Source organism: Dromaius novaehollandiae, chromosome 3 (assembly GCF_036370855.1).
Source record: "Dromaius novaehollandiae isolate bDroNov1 chromosome 3, bDroNov1.hap1, whole genome shotgun sequence".
NCBI classification, from domain to species: domain Eukaryota; kingdom Metazoa; phylum Chordata; class Aves; order Casuariiformes; family Dromaiidae; genus Dromaius; species Dromaius novaehollandiae.
The window spans coordinates 43900168-43916096 of NC_088100.1; the positions used below are offsets into that span (position 1 = coordinate 43900168).

General features: G+C 35.7%; 1 protein-coding gene across 2 annotated transcripts in view; it reads left to right on the top strand.

Annotated features, from left to right (window-relative positions):
* The window catches only part of MANEA (mannosidase endo-alpha), a 22626-nt gene extending 13858 nt beyond the window's left edge, over positions 1-8768 (top strand). For both annotated transcript variants that reach the window (XM_026122105.2, XM_026122104.2), the window contains 2 exons: positions 698-774; positions 1495-8768. In XM_026122105.2, coding sequence (XP_025977890.2) covers positions 698-774; positions 1495-2131 — 714 coding nt within the window. In that variant the 3' untranslated portion in view covers positions 2132-8768. The remainder of the gene's footprint in view (positions 1-697; positions 775-1494) is intronic.
* The last annotated feature ends 7161 nt before the right edge of the window (positions 8769-15929 follow it).

Sequence of the window (15929 nt, forward strand, 5' to 3'; positions counted from 1 at the left end):
ATACTAGATCTAAAGCAAAATTTGATACTATTGCAGAGTAGTTGAACGCTTTTTTATTAAATGCATTCTAGCTCTAAAATTGCTTGTGGAAAAACTAGCTCCTTTGATTAATGTAACATTCTTCCCTTTAACTGAATAGTCAAAATCAATGGGATTTTTACTTTGAAAATGAGTTCAGGTGTAGAGGATAAATAACTTCCTGAACCCCGAGCTTGGAATTCAGAGCAGCAGCAATACAATATATTAGACGTATACCCAAGTGTTTATTGCTGCTGAGGACTCTATAAAATTCTAAATTAAAGTTTTCATATCCCTTATCTTAAAATCTGTTTTTCACATGGAAAGCAAATAAACAATCTTTGTTTATTTCAGTTTTTGGTATCTGCTCTAGTTCCAAAGTTTTGTTAAGCATGCTTATTATTCTAACCTAGGGATAAGAAAAGCAGTGTTTTGTATTACTGTAAAAAACTAAATACATAGTCCATTACTAACTTTCATAGAGCTGAAGCTACCAATCTTAGCAGTCCAGAGGTTGAAGCAGTCTTAGATTATTCTCTAGGTTAAAGAAAATGTTTAGTAGTTTCTCCTTATGTAACATTAACAACGTGACTGGTACATGATTCATGTACTAACCAGTGCCTGTGTGTTCCATGATATTTAAGGTTCGTGTTACTCTTAATACATTTTTGTTTTTCAGGTTACTTTTCATATTGAACCCTACAAAGATAGAGATGATCGCAGTATGTACAACAATGTCAAATACATCATTGACAAGTGAGTGCTTTCAAAACATTTCCTTTGGGTATGGTTAAATGCTGGTTTAGATAACTTTTGTATGTTATCTAAAGCCTTGAAGAATATATAAAAATGTTAACTGAGACTGAGGGAAAACTTGAAGAAACTTTGTACGTATTGGAATGGTACAAAACTCCAAAAGAAAGTCTGTGTTTTTAAATTTTGAAGCGTGAACTTTTATGTAGATATTCAAATGTAAACTTCTCTCAACATTTATTAGTATCATGTAAGCCATGATACCTCAAAGTAAACAGCAAAAGTGCTAAGCTCTAAGATACATAAATTAAGAATGAGTTTTTGTATTAACAAACTGGCAGCTACAGCTGTAATGTGTTGACCTCTAATGATTTTAATTCAGCTTAACAAATCTTGTACAGCTGCTAGTTGTTTTGTTCATCAGTGCTATTTAGACTTTTTTCATACTGAATTAGAGAATTGCCTTTGAGAGAGAAGAATAATACCTGAACACAATCTGTCACTAAATTACTAATCTGTAGTTTAAAGGCTCTTTGCTAATTCATTTATTTAATACTTTACCCTATGTTGGATTAAAAATGCATATGAGTTGCTATGTATTGAAGCACATGCACTGTCTTTTTAGATTACTTTTTAGAAAAGTCCTTGACCCATACTGTGAAACAGTAATTTACGACTGGTAAATTTTGTCTTAATACTTAACAGTACTTGTTTGCTTTACAGATATGGAGGCCATCCAGCCTTTTACAGGTATAAGACCAGCACAGGCAGATTTCTTCCCATGTTTTATGTTTATGACTCTTACGTAACAATTCCTGAAATATGGGCAAATCTGCTAACTGTTTCTGGATCCCAGACTATTCGAAATACTCCATATGATGGATTATTCATTGCACTCCTAGTGGAAGAAAAACATAAGCATGATATTCACAGAAGTGGCTTTGATGGAATGTACACGTACTTTGCCACCAATGGCTTCTCTTATGGCTCATCTCATCATAATTGGGCAAATTTAAAAGCCTTTTGTGATAGTAACAACTTAATGTTTATTCCAAGTGTGGGGCCAGGATATATTGATACCAGTATCCGACCATGGAACAACCACAATACTCGTAATCGTGTTAATGGAAAGTACTATGAGACTGCCTTTAGTGCAGCACTTTTGGTGCGACCAGAAATTATTTCTATCACATCTTTTAATGAGTGGCATGAAGGAACACAGATTGAAAAAGCTGTGCCGAAACGGACTGGACAGGTAGCTTATCTTGATTATAAGCCCCATAAACCAAATGTTTACTTAGAGCTCACTCAGAAGTGGTCTGAGAAGTATAGAAAAGAAAAAGAACAGTGGCTGATGTGAGCTATTGTTACTGCAGTTCTTTCTTAACGCATCAAATACATTGAGACAGAAATAGAGCTGAAAAATCTGTTGTTAAATGTCTTCTATTATACATATGTTCAAATTGGTTTATTCTTTGAATGTATATGCATTACTACTGAATTTGAGTATTGAGGAGTAAAAAATTAATGAGCAATATTGACATTTCCAGCTTATTGGATGTTTGAGAATATTCAGGGAAATGCTTGTTTGTTTTTTAATCCATTACTTGCATGCTGAGCTTACAGATCATCTGCATTGAATGACTCATACATGACTGAAGTAGAAGAAAAGTTTGGCATATTTACTTCCTTTATTCATATAGTTGTGTTTCTATTCAAGGTAACGCTATAAGCTAAATTTTGTCATGATAGCTTCTTGCAGGATACATGCCTCTAGTGCATGGAATAATCAACGTCTACTGTTTGTATGCTTTGCACTTAGATATCGATACATGACAAGTTTGTGGTAAAAACACCAAAGTGGTATATGTGGTGTGACTTCAATAGTTTTTATTTAAAAGAAGAAAAGTATATTTGAAAGATTCACAGAATCACAACATAATTGAGGTTGGAAGGGACCTCAGGAGATCATCTGGTCCACCCCCACTGGTCTTGCAGGGTCAGCTAGAGCGGGCTGCCCAGGACCATGTCCAGCTGGGTGTCAAATATCACCAAGGGTGAGGATTCCACAGCCTCTGCAGGAAACCTGTTCCAGTGTTCAACTACTCTCACAGTAACGTAGTTTTTCTTATGTTCAAGTGGAATTTCCTCTGTTTCAGTCTATGCCCATTGTCTCTCGTCCTGTCACTGGGCACCACTGAGAAGAGTTTGGCCTGATTCTCTTTGGACCCTCTTGTCACGTATTTCTACATATTGATAAGAACTTCCCTGAGCCTTCTCTTCTCCAGGCTGAATGGTCCCAGCTCTATCAGCTTCTTCTCGTACAGGCAATGCTCCAGGCCTTTAATCGTGCTTGTGCCCCTTTGCTGGACTTGCTGCAGCAGATCCATGTCTGTCTTGTACTGGGGAGCCCAGAACTGGACACAGTACTCCACATGTGGCCTCACCAGTCTAAGTAGAGGGGCAGGATCACCTCCCTCGACCTATTGGCAATGATCTACCTAATGCAGTGCCGGACAGTGTTGGCCTTCTAGGCCCACAGGGGCACATTGCTGGTCTGTGTTCAACTTGTCCATCAGGGACCCCGGTCCTTCTCTGCAGAGCAGCTCTCCAGCTGTTTGGCCCCCAGCATGTACTGGTACCTGGGATTATTTCTCCCCAGGGGAAGAACTCTGCACTTTCTTTTATTGAACTTCATGAGGTTCCTCTCTGCCATTTCTCCAGCCTGTCCAGGTCCCTCTGCATGGCAGCACAACCACTGGTGGTGTATCAGGCACTCCTCCCAGGTTTGTATCATCTGCGAACTTGCTGAGGGTGCACTCTATCCCTTCATCCAGGACACTGATGAAGACATCAAACAGTTTGGGCCCCAGTATCGACCAATGGCAGACACCACTAGTGACCAGCCTTCAGCTGGACTTTGTGCCTCTGACCACAACATCTGAGCCTGGCAGTTCAGGCAGTTTTCAGTCTGCCTCACTGACCGCTTACCTAGCGTGCACTTTTATCAGCTTGTCTGTGAGGGTATGACACTATGACAGTGTCAAAAGTCTTTACTAAAGTCAAGGCGAACAATATCTGCTTCTCTTGCCTCATCCACCAAACCAGTCATCTCATCATGGAAGGCTATCAGATTGGTTAAGCATGGTTTCCCCTTGTCCAGTTCCAAATCCTTCCTGATTCTGTTTCAAAGAGCTGCTGAAAGCTTTTTGTTGTAATTTCATTTATTTTGTTCAGTACATAATGCAGCCTTCTGCCGATTACTGGATACTGACTAATTGCACAGAGATTTTTCTGTTCTACCAATACCACCTGTGGCATGGCTGGAAATGAGTACTTTCCAGCCTGATACTACTTTTTTCACTTTTTTCCACTACTACTTTTCATTAGACTACTTTCCAGTATTCTTTCAGACCTAAGAGTCTCAGTTTTCAAATGTTTTAAGTGGTATTTGCTCTTTTTCTTAGTGGACCTTGAAGGTACCAAGTTGCATGGATGCATCTCTTCAGAATGTGGTTTCTGGCATTTTCTGTAGGACTTCACAGAACAAGTCCCAAACTTTGGACTAGGAGGAATTGCAATATTTTGTCCCTTTGCAACAAGTGTTTAATCTGTAACAGAATGATTTTCTTTGATTTTGTGTGCATATGTGTGCATGTATGTTTTTATACTAGTGCTGTTTCTGTGGTGTAGCTGGAACTGTTGTGGCAACTAGAATCCTATTGATTTCAGAAGGACTTTTTATTCATTACCCACAGTAATTACAGTAATTACTCGCACTGTTTACTCAACTACTCATGTTATTCATGTTACAACTTCATGGACAGACTATGGGGACTTGTGGGTAAAAAAAGAAAACAAAAAGGGAAAGCAGTTTGTTTTTTCCTGAAACCTGTGTTATTCTAAATAAATTTAAACAAGTTACTGCAAATATTGTTAGAGTCCTTCTGATACAAAAAAGACTTGTTTATGTATCTTTCACTCATCTTAGTTTGATTTCTCTGCAGCTATGAAAGAGATGGGTTTCACGTAAGCTGCCTCAGAAATGCATAAATTGACTGGCAGATATATAACCTGGCATGTTGAAGTGCACCTCTGGAGTTACTGTGGTCTTATCTCTTCATTTTTTGCTTTTTCATATTGTGTTTCTGAATACTTCAAAGTGCTTTTTTGAAATGTCTACTAATACTTGCTTTGTTTTGCTTATTCTCAGGTGGATAAATTGAAGTAGATATTGGTATGACTTACAACAGTCACACAGTTATGGCTGAAACATATGAAGCACTTGTTAGACTTTTACTCCTTCCGGGTTAACCACTCTATCCTTTAGTTAAGGAAACTGATTTACCCACTTTTAGTATAAATCTCTTAAATAGCTATACATAATTTGTTTTTATAGTTTGTTTTATTTGTATTCATTTACAGTCAAGAGATCTCACTTATTTTAAATGTAAAGGGATGATCTAGCTTTTTGGAGTATCTAGGAAAGCATATAATATTAATGATTATTCTGAATTCAAACCTTTTGAAAAGACAAGTCTTTTTTATTTTCCTTGTTTAAACTTTTGTCATCTGCTAGGCTTTTCTCAGTGTACTTGCCTGAACTGTTTATTAGTCTTGACAATTTTGCACTCAGCTTTCAGCTCCCTACTTCCCCCAGTAACAGTTTTTCTCTGAAGGTTACAATTGCTTCTTGGGTTGGTGATTACAGAAACGTTTGAAATCTATTGTGGAGTTTTGTACAACTGAGATGATTTTTCTTTATTTAAAATATGATTTATGTTAACTGTGTAATAGATCTTCATTACTTGCAAAGACTTGTATAATGCAATAAAGGTTTATTTTAACCCTTGCCATAAAGTGGTATGGGCTATGACATGTAGATGTCTAATGGGAACTTTAGAATAATTTACTGAATTTCTACTGAAAAGAATGAAAATTAAGTGCCTAGAAACTGATCGCTGCTGAGTGCTTTACTGTATTCTAATGTGCTTAGTATGTTTTACAATCTAAATATGCAACTGGAGAAAATATTTCAGAGTTTGGAGTTTAATTTGAGGTTCCTCTAGAGAGCTGGTGGAATAGCAGCCACTAAAAGCTACTCTACCTCCTTACCCAATATTTTCTTTATACTTAGAGTAAATATTAGCACTACTTCATGTTTTAGGGGATAGAAGAGTTTTTTACTTGTGGACTACTGGCTACAGTCATAATAGCTTGTTGGAAATGTAATTAAAAATATAAATGGGCAAAGATTTGCAAAAATACAAAGAAATAAGATTCTCTGTTATGAGTGGACAGATAAGGTTAAAAAATGATGAATGGACTTAGAAGTTGATTGCACCAAGGTTTATAGTTCCTTTTTGGAAAAAAAAAAGAAAAAGGTGGGGGGGGGACAAAAAACCCACTCCAGTGCGCAACCAAAATCGGGAGAGAGGGAAGAATATTTGTTATGGGTCAAGATCTTCAATGGAATCTAAGGGAATATCTAAATCCTATCTCACTTTGCTGTTGGCTTAACATCCCTGTTTTTTCCTGACTAATTCTTTTTTAAAAAAGTAATGATTACTATTAATGTCTTTACACTGATTAACTGCAGTTGGCTCATCTTGTCATAACTTTACTGTAAGTGATATTCCACATTTATGTAGATTAGGCAAGAAATACTATGGGAAGTTTAAGTAGAGATCATGCTATGCTATATCTTTGCCCATATATCTGAAATTATTGATTTCATACTGCTGCCTGAGTATGCCCAGGGTATATAAGCTGGGGAAATGATCTCTGAGACAAGTAGCAAGTCTTTGTGGTGATAGATAACTTGCTTCTAAGTGAAGCTTTATAGGTTCACTTCCACTTCTGTCAATTGTGCGCAAGTAAACTGTTTCAGTTTAGTGGGCTATCTCAGGACTGAATCTTAATACATCTTATCTGAAATCAAAATTTATATTAAATCTTACATGGTAGTGCATCTTTCTCAGAAACTTGTACTAAATTTTATTTCAAGGGAAAGAGAATGTGCATATGCTGTTACTTCTATGGCAAGGAGTAGATTATTGTGAATGTACTTTCTGTACTGGTGTTCATCACATTTGTTTAATGCCTTTCTTTCGAGGTGCCCGTGATTTGTCTCTTAACATGATGTTTAAGCAGAAGGGTCCTTGGTAAACCCATGTTTATTATGAGACTATGCACACTGTACATAACTTGAATTCACATTTTGCATAGGGCTCTTAGGTTCTCTTGAAAATGTTTTACGGGAGTTAGTGTTTGCAGGACTGTGTTGCTGGTGGGAGAATATATCTCTGTGCACATAGACAAAGACATGCTGTGTTTTAGGGTTTTTATTGTGAATCTTGTGTACCTAAATATTAAAGAGGAAATAAACTATTTACAGATGAATTATATAGCACTGAATGTAATCTACAAATTTCTCTGCCAGTCTTTGAGGTATGTTACAGTATTGGTCCTGGTCCTTCTACTTGAAAAAATGATGTCAATATTTCATTCCTTTCCTTGTCATCTGTTACTTTTGACCAACATGCTAAGTGTTGCATAAACTTTTAAAGTGACTCTAATTATAAGACTTCATAATTTTATTCTTTGGTAAAGAGAATCTACAAAATTATTGGTACTGCAGAAGTGCCTGATACAAATTCAATATTGTATAGTATGGTTTTATTGTGAATTGATGGCATATCTTTATGTATTGAACATGGATAAATAAAACATATTCGAGTTGCTTTAATACCCTTCCTGGCTGCAGCAGAGATACATTTACTTGCATGCGCACATAAAGATAAGTGTGTGTATATATGCATATAAAGTCATTCTTTTAAAGTACTATACCTTATATTAAATGTAGGAGAATCTAGTCTACAGTTCTTTTTTTCAGTAAGCAGTGTTTCTAACTTCCAATAATGTTTACAAAAAAACCCTTGTTGCTCATGTATTCAATACTTTCTTGAACAATAAATGAATGCCAAAAAGTGATTTAAATGGAGTGTGTGATAACACTTATTGAATAGTATGAGTTTAGAAAGGGAATTTCTACTTTATCACAATATAGGTTTAGATTTGCGTAAAACTGAAAACAGGCTCATTACAGTATTATTTTTTTTTTTTTAAACAGGCAAGACTGCTGAAATTTTAGGCCTATTTGTATTTAGTTAAGCTACTGCATTCACTTGCGCATAATGCACAGTGTGTTTGAGTCTTTAGGTAGTATGTTTTTTGACAAAGTGAAACTGAAGTTTACAGTTTAAATAGGAGTTTAAGATGCATGGGTACATACATAACTAGTCTTACAACAGAAAGGTTTACAAATAAATACTAGGATGGTGTCCAAGAAACAGTTGTTGCCTTTTGATTGTATGTGATGCTCTTCAAGTAGAAAAACTGTCAAGAATGTAAAGGTTGCCAGTTTACATAAGTTAACAAAAGAATTATGTGAAATTATCCTCTCACTATTTGAAAGGTATGTTTTGTTATTCCCAGTAAACTTGATAAGAAACAGGGTGAAATTAATCCAAACATATATTATTACATATTTCTATATATGAATCATGGTATTTTGAAATGTTTGATAATTTCACCCCTTCAAGTTTTGCCTGTGACATAAGTGACTTACCACTGTAGTTAAGGTAGAATATTTTGCTGTATAATACAAATGATTTTGTATAGTCTTAAAAAAAAAAAGAAAAAAGTGTGTCTCAGGAAATGCAACATGTAATCAACACAAAGTGTACTTGAAATTTGAATTTATGTAAATACCTTGCTATGTAATTGACGCTTTAGTAGGGGACTGTGAAGTACTTCTCTGTGCTAGTCTATAAAATATCTTTTAAGGGGTTTCATGTCATTACATCTAAAACTCATACTGAGAAGTATTAGAGATAACAATGAAATAAGAGTTACTGTCTTTTCGTTTAACTTCTCTGGTCTTTTTATACAACATGTAAATGTATGTTCAATAAATTGTGTGTGAATGCAAGGAAGCAGGACTGTCTTCATATATATATATTTTTCCTCAACTGGAAAGAGTAGCTATAAGAGTGTAGCTATAGGACACAGAACAATAAAAACACCTGCCTATAGTCTTCATTTCTTAAGGTTCTATTTAGTGGCATAAAAAAAAAAAAAAATACTGCGAGAACACTAAAAAATGAAGAGCTTGTGGTGGGGAGAAGTCAGATAATCAGTTGTTCAGTTTGATGTATTGAAGGCCAAGTTGGATACTTATGCTTAGTGATGGTGAAGAAGAGGTAAAATAGAAGTTTGCATGTAGTTAATGTGTAAAACAAGATTATTTACTAGAATAAAATTGAAATAAGTGAAATTAACAAATGCAAAAAGTAGTTCTAGATTGATTAGCAGAATATGCACCTTCCCAGTAAGCTGAATTAGGCAAAAATCTCTTGAGAAGTGTTGGAAGCTTGCTACTTAAAATCACTTAAAAAAAAAAAAAAAAAAAAAAAAAAAAAAAAAAAAAGCTAGTAAATACTCAATAGGGAGTAGATTTTCCTGGCAGATACAATTGTTATGTCTTGTGACGTGTAGTGGTAGCTCCTCCTGTTTATTATTCCAGGATAACAAAAATAAAGTTGTTTCACTACTTAAATTAGGAAGTGATCAAGTATGTTATGATGACTCAGAATATGAAGATAGTGATGTCAATGAAAGGGATATTGTTTTAGTTCAATACAGCGATGTTTTCTTTTTGAACACTGCAGTGATGGAACTTCATCTCCAGTAAATTGAGTATGTTGATGTAATATAAAATGTTTTTGGAGTACCAAATATAATCACCAATGCTACCAGGCTCTTAAAATGTGACAGGCTTTTTTGTATGGATTTAGAAAAAATTTAATTCTGGAATTCATCCTAGGTCTAATTTTTGTGAACTAATTTCTTGCATAATTTTCATAATCTTGAGGAATACTCTTCCAATCTCTCCATACAATTGCATTATCAAGCTATATGGACTTAAATTCATAGTAGATGACACTTTAGATGTTGCAAATGGATGGGTTTTTTGTTATTATTTTCATACATGAAACGTCGAATCACATCCTGACTCAAAACTGTGGATCCCTCTGAAAGAAACTCATGTTACTGGGCCCAATACAGAGTGACTAGGCGGTGTTATGCATGTTAGAGATACACAAGGTAGCCTTGAAACAGCTAGACTGCATAGCACTGCATGGAAATATTAGCTGAAGTCTAAGAGGCTGGATGAGTGTGTTCTTACTGTAGTGATCTGTTGATTACACAGTATTGCCTAGCACAGGCAGATGATACCATGAATTTAAGAAAACTGGCGAATCAATAAAGGAGAGGAGAACTAGAAAAATCAATATTCTAAAGCCTCCGAATCTGTAGCTGAAGTGTTCTTTTTAACTATTTGTAGTAATTCTTCATCCTTTTCCACTTAATGATCTGGTCAAGCAAGTATGACGACAATTTTTTTTTTCTGTCTTCAGGCAGCAGTGAGCAGGTTTGTAAAGTTTTTGTATACTTAATATCCTAGAAGCCTAGGTTGTAGGTGCAAATATAGATACTGATACAACCGAACCTAAGTACTGAACTAGTTTTGTTCTAATATATTTTGTCTTTCCAAAGTAAGCAGGCAAGATGTTACATCATGCAGCTTCATAAATCTGGGCATGTTCCTTAAAAGTGCTAAAGCAGTTATAAATAGATGGATAGGGAGGTCTGCTAAAGGAGACTTATTTTCCGATTCTAAACTTCTGCTAAAGTAACTATCCTACCTTTCAGTGGGGATTTTTGGCTTAGATCTCAACACTGTTTAATGGATAATTTGAGGTTAAAATCTTGATTCCATTCAGGTTCTTTGTGGGCTGTTAACTCAAAGTTGAGAAAGAAAATATTTATACTATACAGTATGATGCTCTCATAATGAAAACTTTTGTGTATAATCTGTCACTGCTGCTATTCAAAGCTGAGTTATCACATTAAAAATGGAGACCATTTAATTTTTTAAAACATTCTAATCTTTGTAAAAATACATCTCTTTAAAAAGATCTGTTACTGTACACACAATATTTGCTTTTTTCATTTTTGCATGAAAAACATAGTTCTGCCCTTGTGTGGGAAGGTAAGTTTACTGGAGTTTTGTCTATGCTGACAGAAAGAAACTGTTCCCAGAACCATGCCTGTTGGTGTTCTTGGAGTCATCCAAAATAGTTCCCTTCTTGGCCCTGACAGTTAAGCGCTGTGTGGCTAATCAGAAGTCAGGAACCCAGGTTTACTCTCTACCATCTTTTTTTCTTGCAGTGTGGACATACATTTACTGAACTTTACATAATTAGAGACTTTTAATAATCAAATATGATTAAGTGGACATGCTCTTAACATAAATATCTTTAATGCTGTGGAAGTGTGGGGTGACTGTCTCTAAAAATGCATGTTAGAGAAGGCTAACCTATTTTGCTTAAATAGTTTTAATCTCCACTCTTGCATTCAGGGCAGACTTAGCATTTTCAGAGAGTAACACTAGTAAATATTATTAAAAAAAAAAAAGTTTCTAATCTCTACTTTTGAACATATATAAGAAACACTTCTATTTATTTAGAATGTATATACATGAGACCTTTTCAGAGATCTGTTACTAGCTCTGCATAGATGTAACAACCACCTGGCTTTTCTTTTTCTTTTCTTTTTTTCTTTTTCTTTTCTTTTTTTCTTTTTCTTTTTTCTGTCTTCCCCGTCTTCCCCGTCTTCCCCGTCTTCCCCGTCTTCCCCGTCTTCCCCGTCTTCCCCGTCTTCCCCGTCTTCCCCGTCTTCCCCGTCTTCCCCGTCTTCCCCGTCTTCCCCGTCTTCCCCGTCTTCCCCGTCTTCCCCGTCTTCCCCGTCTTCCCCGTCTTCCCCGTCTTCCCCGTCTTCCCCGTCTTCCCCGTCTTCCCCGTCTTCCCCGTCTTCCCCGTCTTCCCCGTCTTCCCCGTCTTCCCCGTCTTCCCCGTCTTTTTTCTCTCTTTTTTTCCCCGAATATATTTAAATGAGCACTGCACATCTAAGAGTAGGATCTGGCCTTCAGAGTTGGTTTAATAACTTGAAGTCATTGCTATGGAAACACAGCATGATCTCTTAATACTCTGATTTCTCAAACTGCAGTTTCAAACCGCAGTGCTTCAACAAATAAAGAAAGAACAAACCAGAACTCCAGTTGTTTTTGGAATACTAGTGAAAAATAAGACAGGCAGTCTGCTGTTGTTTTAATAGAAGCTTCTTGGAAAAGTCTCAGATACTGTGGTAGAAAATACTTTTTTAAAGTATCTGTTTCAGAAAGTAAGATTCATTACTCATTAAGATCAGATACCCAGTTAGTGTGATAAGTATGAATTCATCTGCCTAGATGGTATTTCACCAATGCAATATCTCATAATATCACCATGACTAATCAAAATAGGGTCTTGGGGTTTTTTTTTAGTTTTTTGTTTGTTTAAGTGTGAGGCTGAAAGTTGTTGGCTTGGAACTATGGAACCTCATAGGAATATTAAGCATGCTATACCAAGCCAGTGCCATTTTTTTCTTGAAAACATCCAAGGGATTATGAAGTTGCAGTTTATCTACCATGTAAGGAAAAGAGGGGATGGAAATAGACCCCACATGTAGCAGGAAAATGTGTCCTACCCTCCACTAGCTTCTTCAGCCTGTTGCTGTAGATGACCAGTTAGACCATAGCAAGTTAACTCTTGGAACTTAGAGAGACTCTGGAGAGGTAGGCGGCCTTTGAATATGGATTATAAAGATGCAGAAGACCACAAACATAATGTTCCAGGGGATCCAGCACAAAGAATGTAATCTGGCAAACTGTCTTCCTGTACCCCAGAATTTCTCCTCTGATTAGCAAAGGGCAGGCTCAGTAACAGCCAACTTTGTACAAGTTAACCATTGTTTTTCCCTTGTGCTCTCATTTATATCTGCACTGAATTTCATCTGCCATTTCATTGCCTAGTCACTGAGTTTCATAAAGTCTTTGCAATATTTCTTCAGTTCTGCAAATTGGCCTATGACTAATCTCAGCCCATGAAAAGAAAAAAATAAATTCTTCAGTTACAGTCGTCAGATAGCTGACCTCAGAAAACTGCCAACTGCTAGTTACCACTTATGACAAAGTGACTGTGGGATCAGTTCTAGATTATTTTACCATAAAATAAAACATGTGGCTTAAGCCATCTTCAGCTACATCTGGTGAGAAACTAGATCTCATTTTCCAGAATAAATAAATTCAATGGGATTGGGAAAGGTGATAGGTCTTCATTTGAACATAGCTTCACATGAGCAATCTGAGACTACTCGCTTTTAACAAATTCTAAATGTGAGATGTTTTCAACCAAATTTCTGATTGAGAGGCATTTTAACTACAAAAATGAATGATTAGGCTAGCAACTCTGTCAACTAAATGTCAGATTTGGAAATATTTTTCATATTTATAAACTCTGAAAATAGGCAACTGTAACAAACTTAGCTAGTTATATGAATGGCAGTGCTATAATTAGCATGTTGAACACATGTAAATTAGTCATCATTATGTAAAACACTGAAGTTTAATGGGGAAAAGTTCAGGTGTCCCTAAAAGAAAAAATGAGATTGCTTATAACTAATTTCTTGATTAATCTCAGAAAATGCCACTCAGTACTATCTTCACAATTTCTGAAACTGGAAGAGATGCATGTTTGGCTATTGATAAAAGAACCACTTATTAAGTGCTTCTTAAGGATTTCGGAAATAGTGTTCTTAGGTTTTTACTACAACTATAGAGTGTTTTCTATAACAAAATAATTCCCTTTTTTTTGGGGGGGGGGTCCTACTTATTTTCTCCTTTTTCATTTTGTCCTGAATCAGGTAAAAAGTATCCACATTCTTAATTTGAGGTACGCAATTAGTTCTTCCCATCCCCAAGTGTGGTGTTCTTTGTGTGAGTACTTGTTTGTTCATTATAGGGATCTATATTGGTTTTATTTATTTGTATCAGAAAGGAGAGAGGGATTGTACATCCAATACATGCAGTATGAGTATGTGCAATAAACTGGGGGGGATGAGGGGTAGTTCATCATTTGAAAAGATCAATTTGTACTTTTATCTACATGGAAATGTGCAAATAGAAATTTTTTCACCTCAATATTATATTGCGAAGTATGGTACAATCAAATCTACTCAATAAACACATAAATAACAATGAGCCTGAAGCAACATGCTTTTCCAGTGATATTCATGTCCTCTGCATTCTTTACCAAATGATAATACATGGCTTCAGGTACTTATATCTCTTATTGTAATTCAAAATCTGAAATACTTTTCTGTACCAGGTCTTTATTAATCCAAAAATAGATGGAATTTTAAATCTCAAGACTAATTGAAATATATTAGTATCTCAGAAACAGCTTGCAAAATGTTCATCCTCAATACGATTAGGAAAGCTTTTTCTCTCTACTGGTGTATTCTGCCTTTAGTGAAGAAAGCCCACTGAAGAAGGTGCATGAACAGTGAAAGCAGAATATTTAGATTTTTGTTACTTTTTTTCTGCCAGTGAAACATACAAAATAAAACTGTCATGATAAAGAAATTCTGTGCTTAACTTACCGCTCCCAATTACTCCATTAGTTAAGAAATTATAAAGTGCTAATATGTAATAAATACAACACATTAGAAAATTTGGGCCTAATTGTGATTTTGAGCTTTGGTTTAGGCCCTAAACAGATTTTCTTAAAACTTCTAGAAGAGAGATGCCAGCTTATATTTAGACAATGTGAATACCTAGCATGTTATGTACTTAACAGCATGGAAGTAACAGCCAAAATCATTTAAAATCAGAACAAATAAAGAGCAATTGAGTAATATTTATTTTGTTTTCTTAAACTATATTTTTAATCCCACTAGTTTCTAGTCAGCAGAAAGCTTACGGAGTGGCTAGATGCAACATACATGCACTTTTCTCTTTTAACTACAATAAAATCTAAAATTTTCGTTTGAGCAGTGACAGCATGCTCAGCTTTTATGCATTTATTGTTTGCTAATGACACCAGTATTAGGCATGTCCTAGGAAGGTATATATGAAGACAGACCACATAGCGCAAAAAAAAAAAAAAAAAAAAAAAAAAAAAAAAAGTCCCTGAATTAAAGATGTGAGTCCATGAATCCATATGACAGAGAAATAGTATGATGAAGGTGAAATAACTGGCTTACCTGAGCCAGCACCATTATAATGGCAGCCTCAGAAATGAAGTGACATTAAGATTAGACACAGCATTTAATATTTTGAAATCAAAGCTAGAAATCAACTAAATAAAACTCAAATATCATCATGCTGCAATGGCCAACACTCTACTAAAACAAAAACAGGCACTTTTTCCCCCCATACCTAGCTTCCTGTGAAAACTACTGAATAGTGGATGGAAAGATGTAGCCTGCAATGAACAGCATGGGTAACTTCAGCTCGTAGCTTGCTTCCACAAGGAACAGGAGGAAGATTTGAACGTATTCAGGGCATGTACTTTGGAAGCTAGCATGCACCCACATCAAGTTTGTCACATGGAAAACAGCTGAGGTGGGGAAAAAGAAGCTTTTCCACAGGGAACTTAAGGAATAAAATAAAGTAAAACTCTCAGCGAGGAGTGCACAGCAGCTAATTTGAATTGACTGAGGTATAGAGCAGATGGGAACAGAAACAATTAGCAGAAATGGGAGATGAGATTCTGCTTTGTCTGCCAAAATTGTCAAGGAGAGAGTGTAATGTTAATGTGTAGCGTAAATCTAATGCTACCAGAGATGCTTTAGTGCAAGACATGCATTAACTTCTTGACTAGTTCTGAAATGATGATTTTTCATTATTAATCCAAATTCACAGTTAGAAGCTATGTTTTTCATAAGTGTTTCCTATAACTCCTTCCCCCTCACTTTCTACCTTTACATATTTTATTGTACTCTGAATGCAGAAAAATACCCATGTAATGTCTCTTGGTGAGATTCCTAGAGGAAAGGTGTGGGTTTTTTTTCTTTTTTCTTTTTTTTTCCATTTGGATACTGCAATGGGACTCAAGATTCAGGTCCCAGCTGTGTCACAGAAACTTGCTGGCCTTAGTCCTCATGCGTAAAACAGACATAATACTCCTTATCTATTATAGTTTGACTATCTG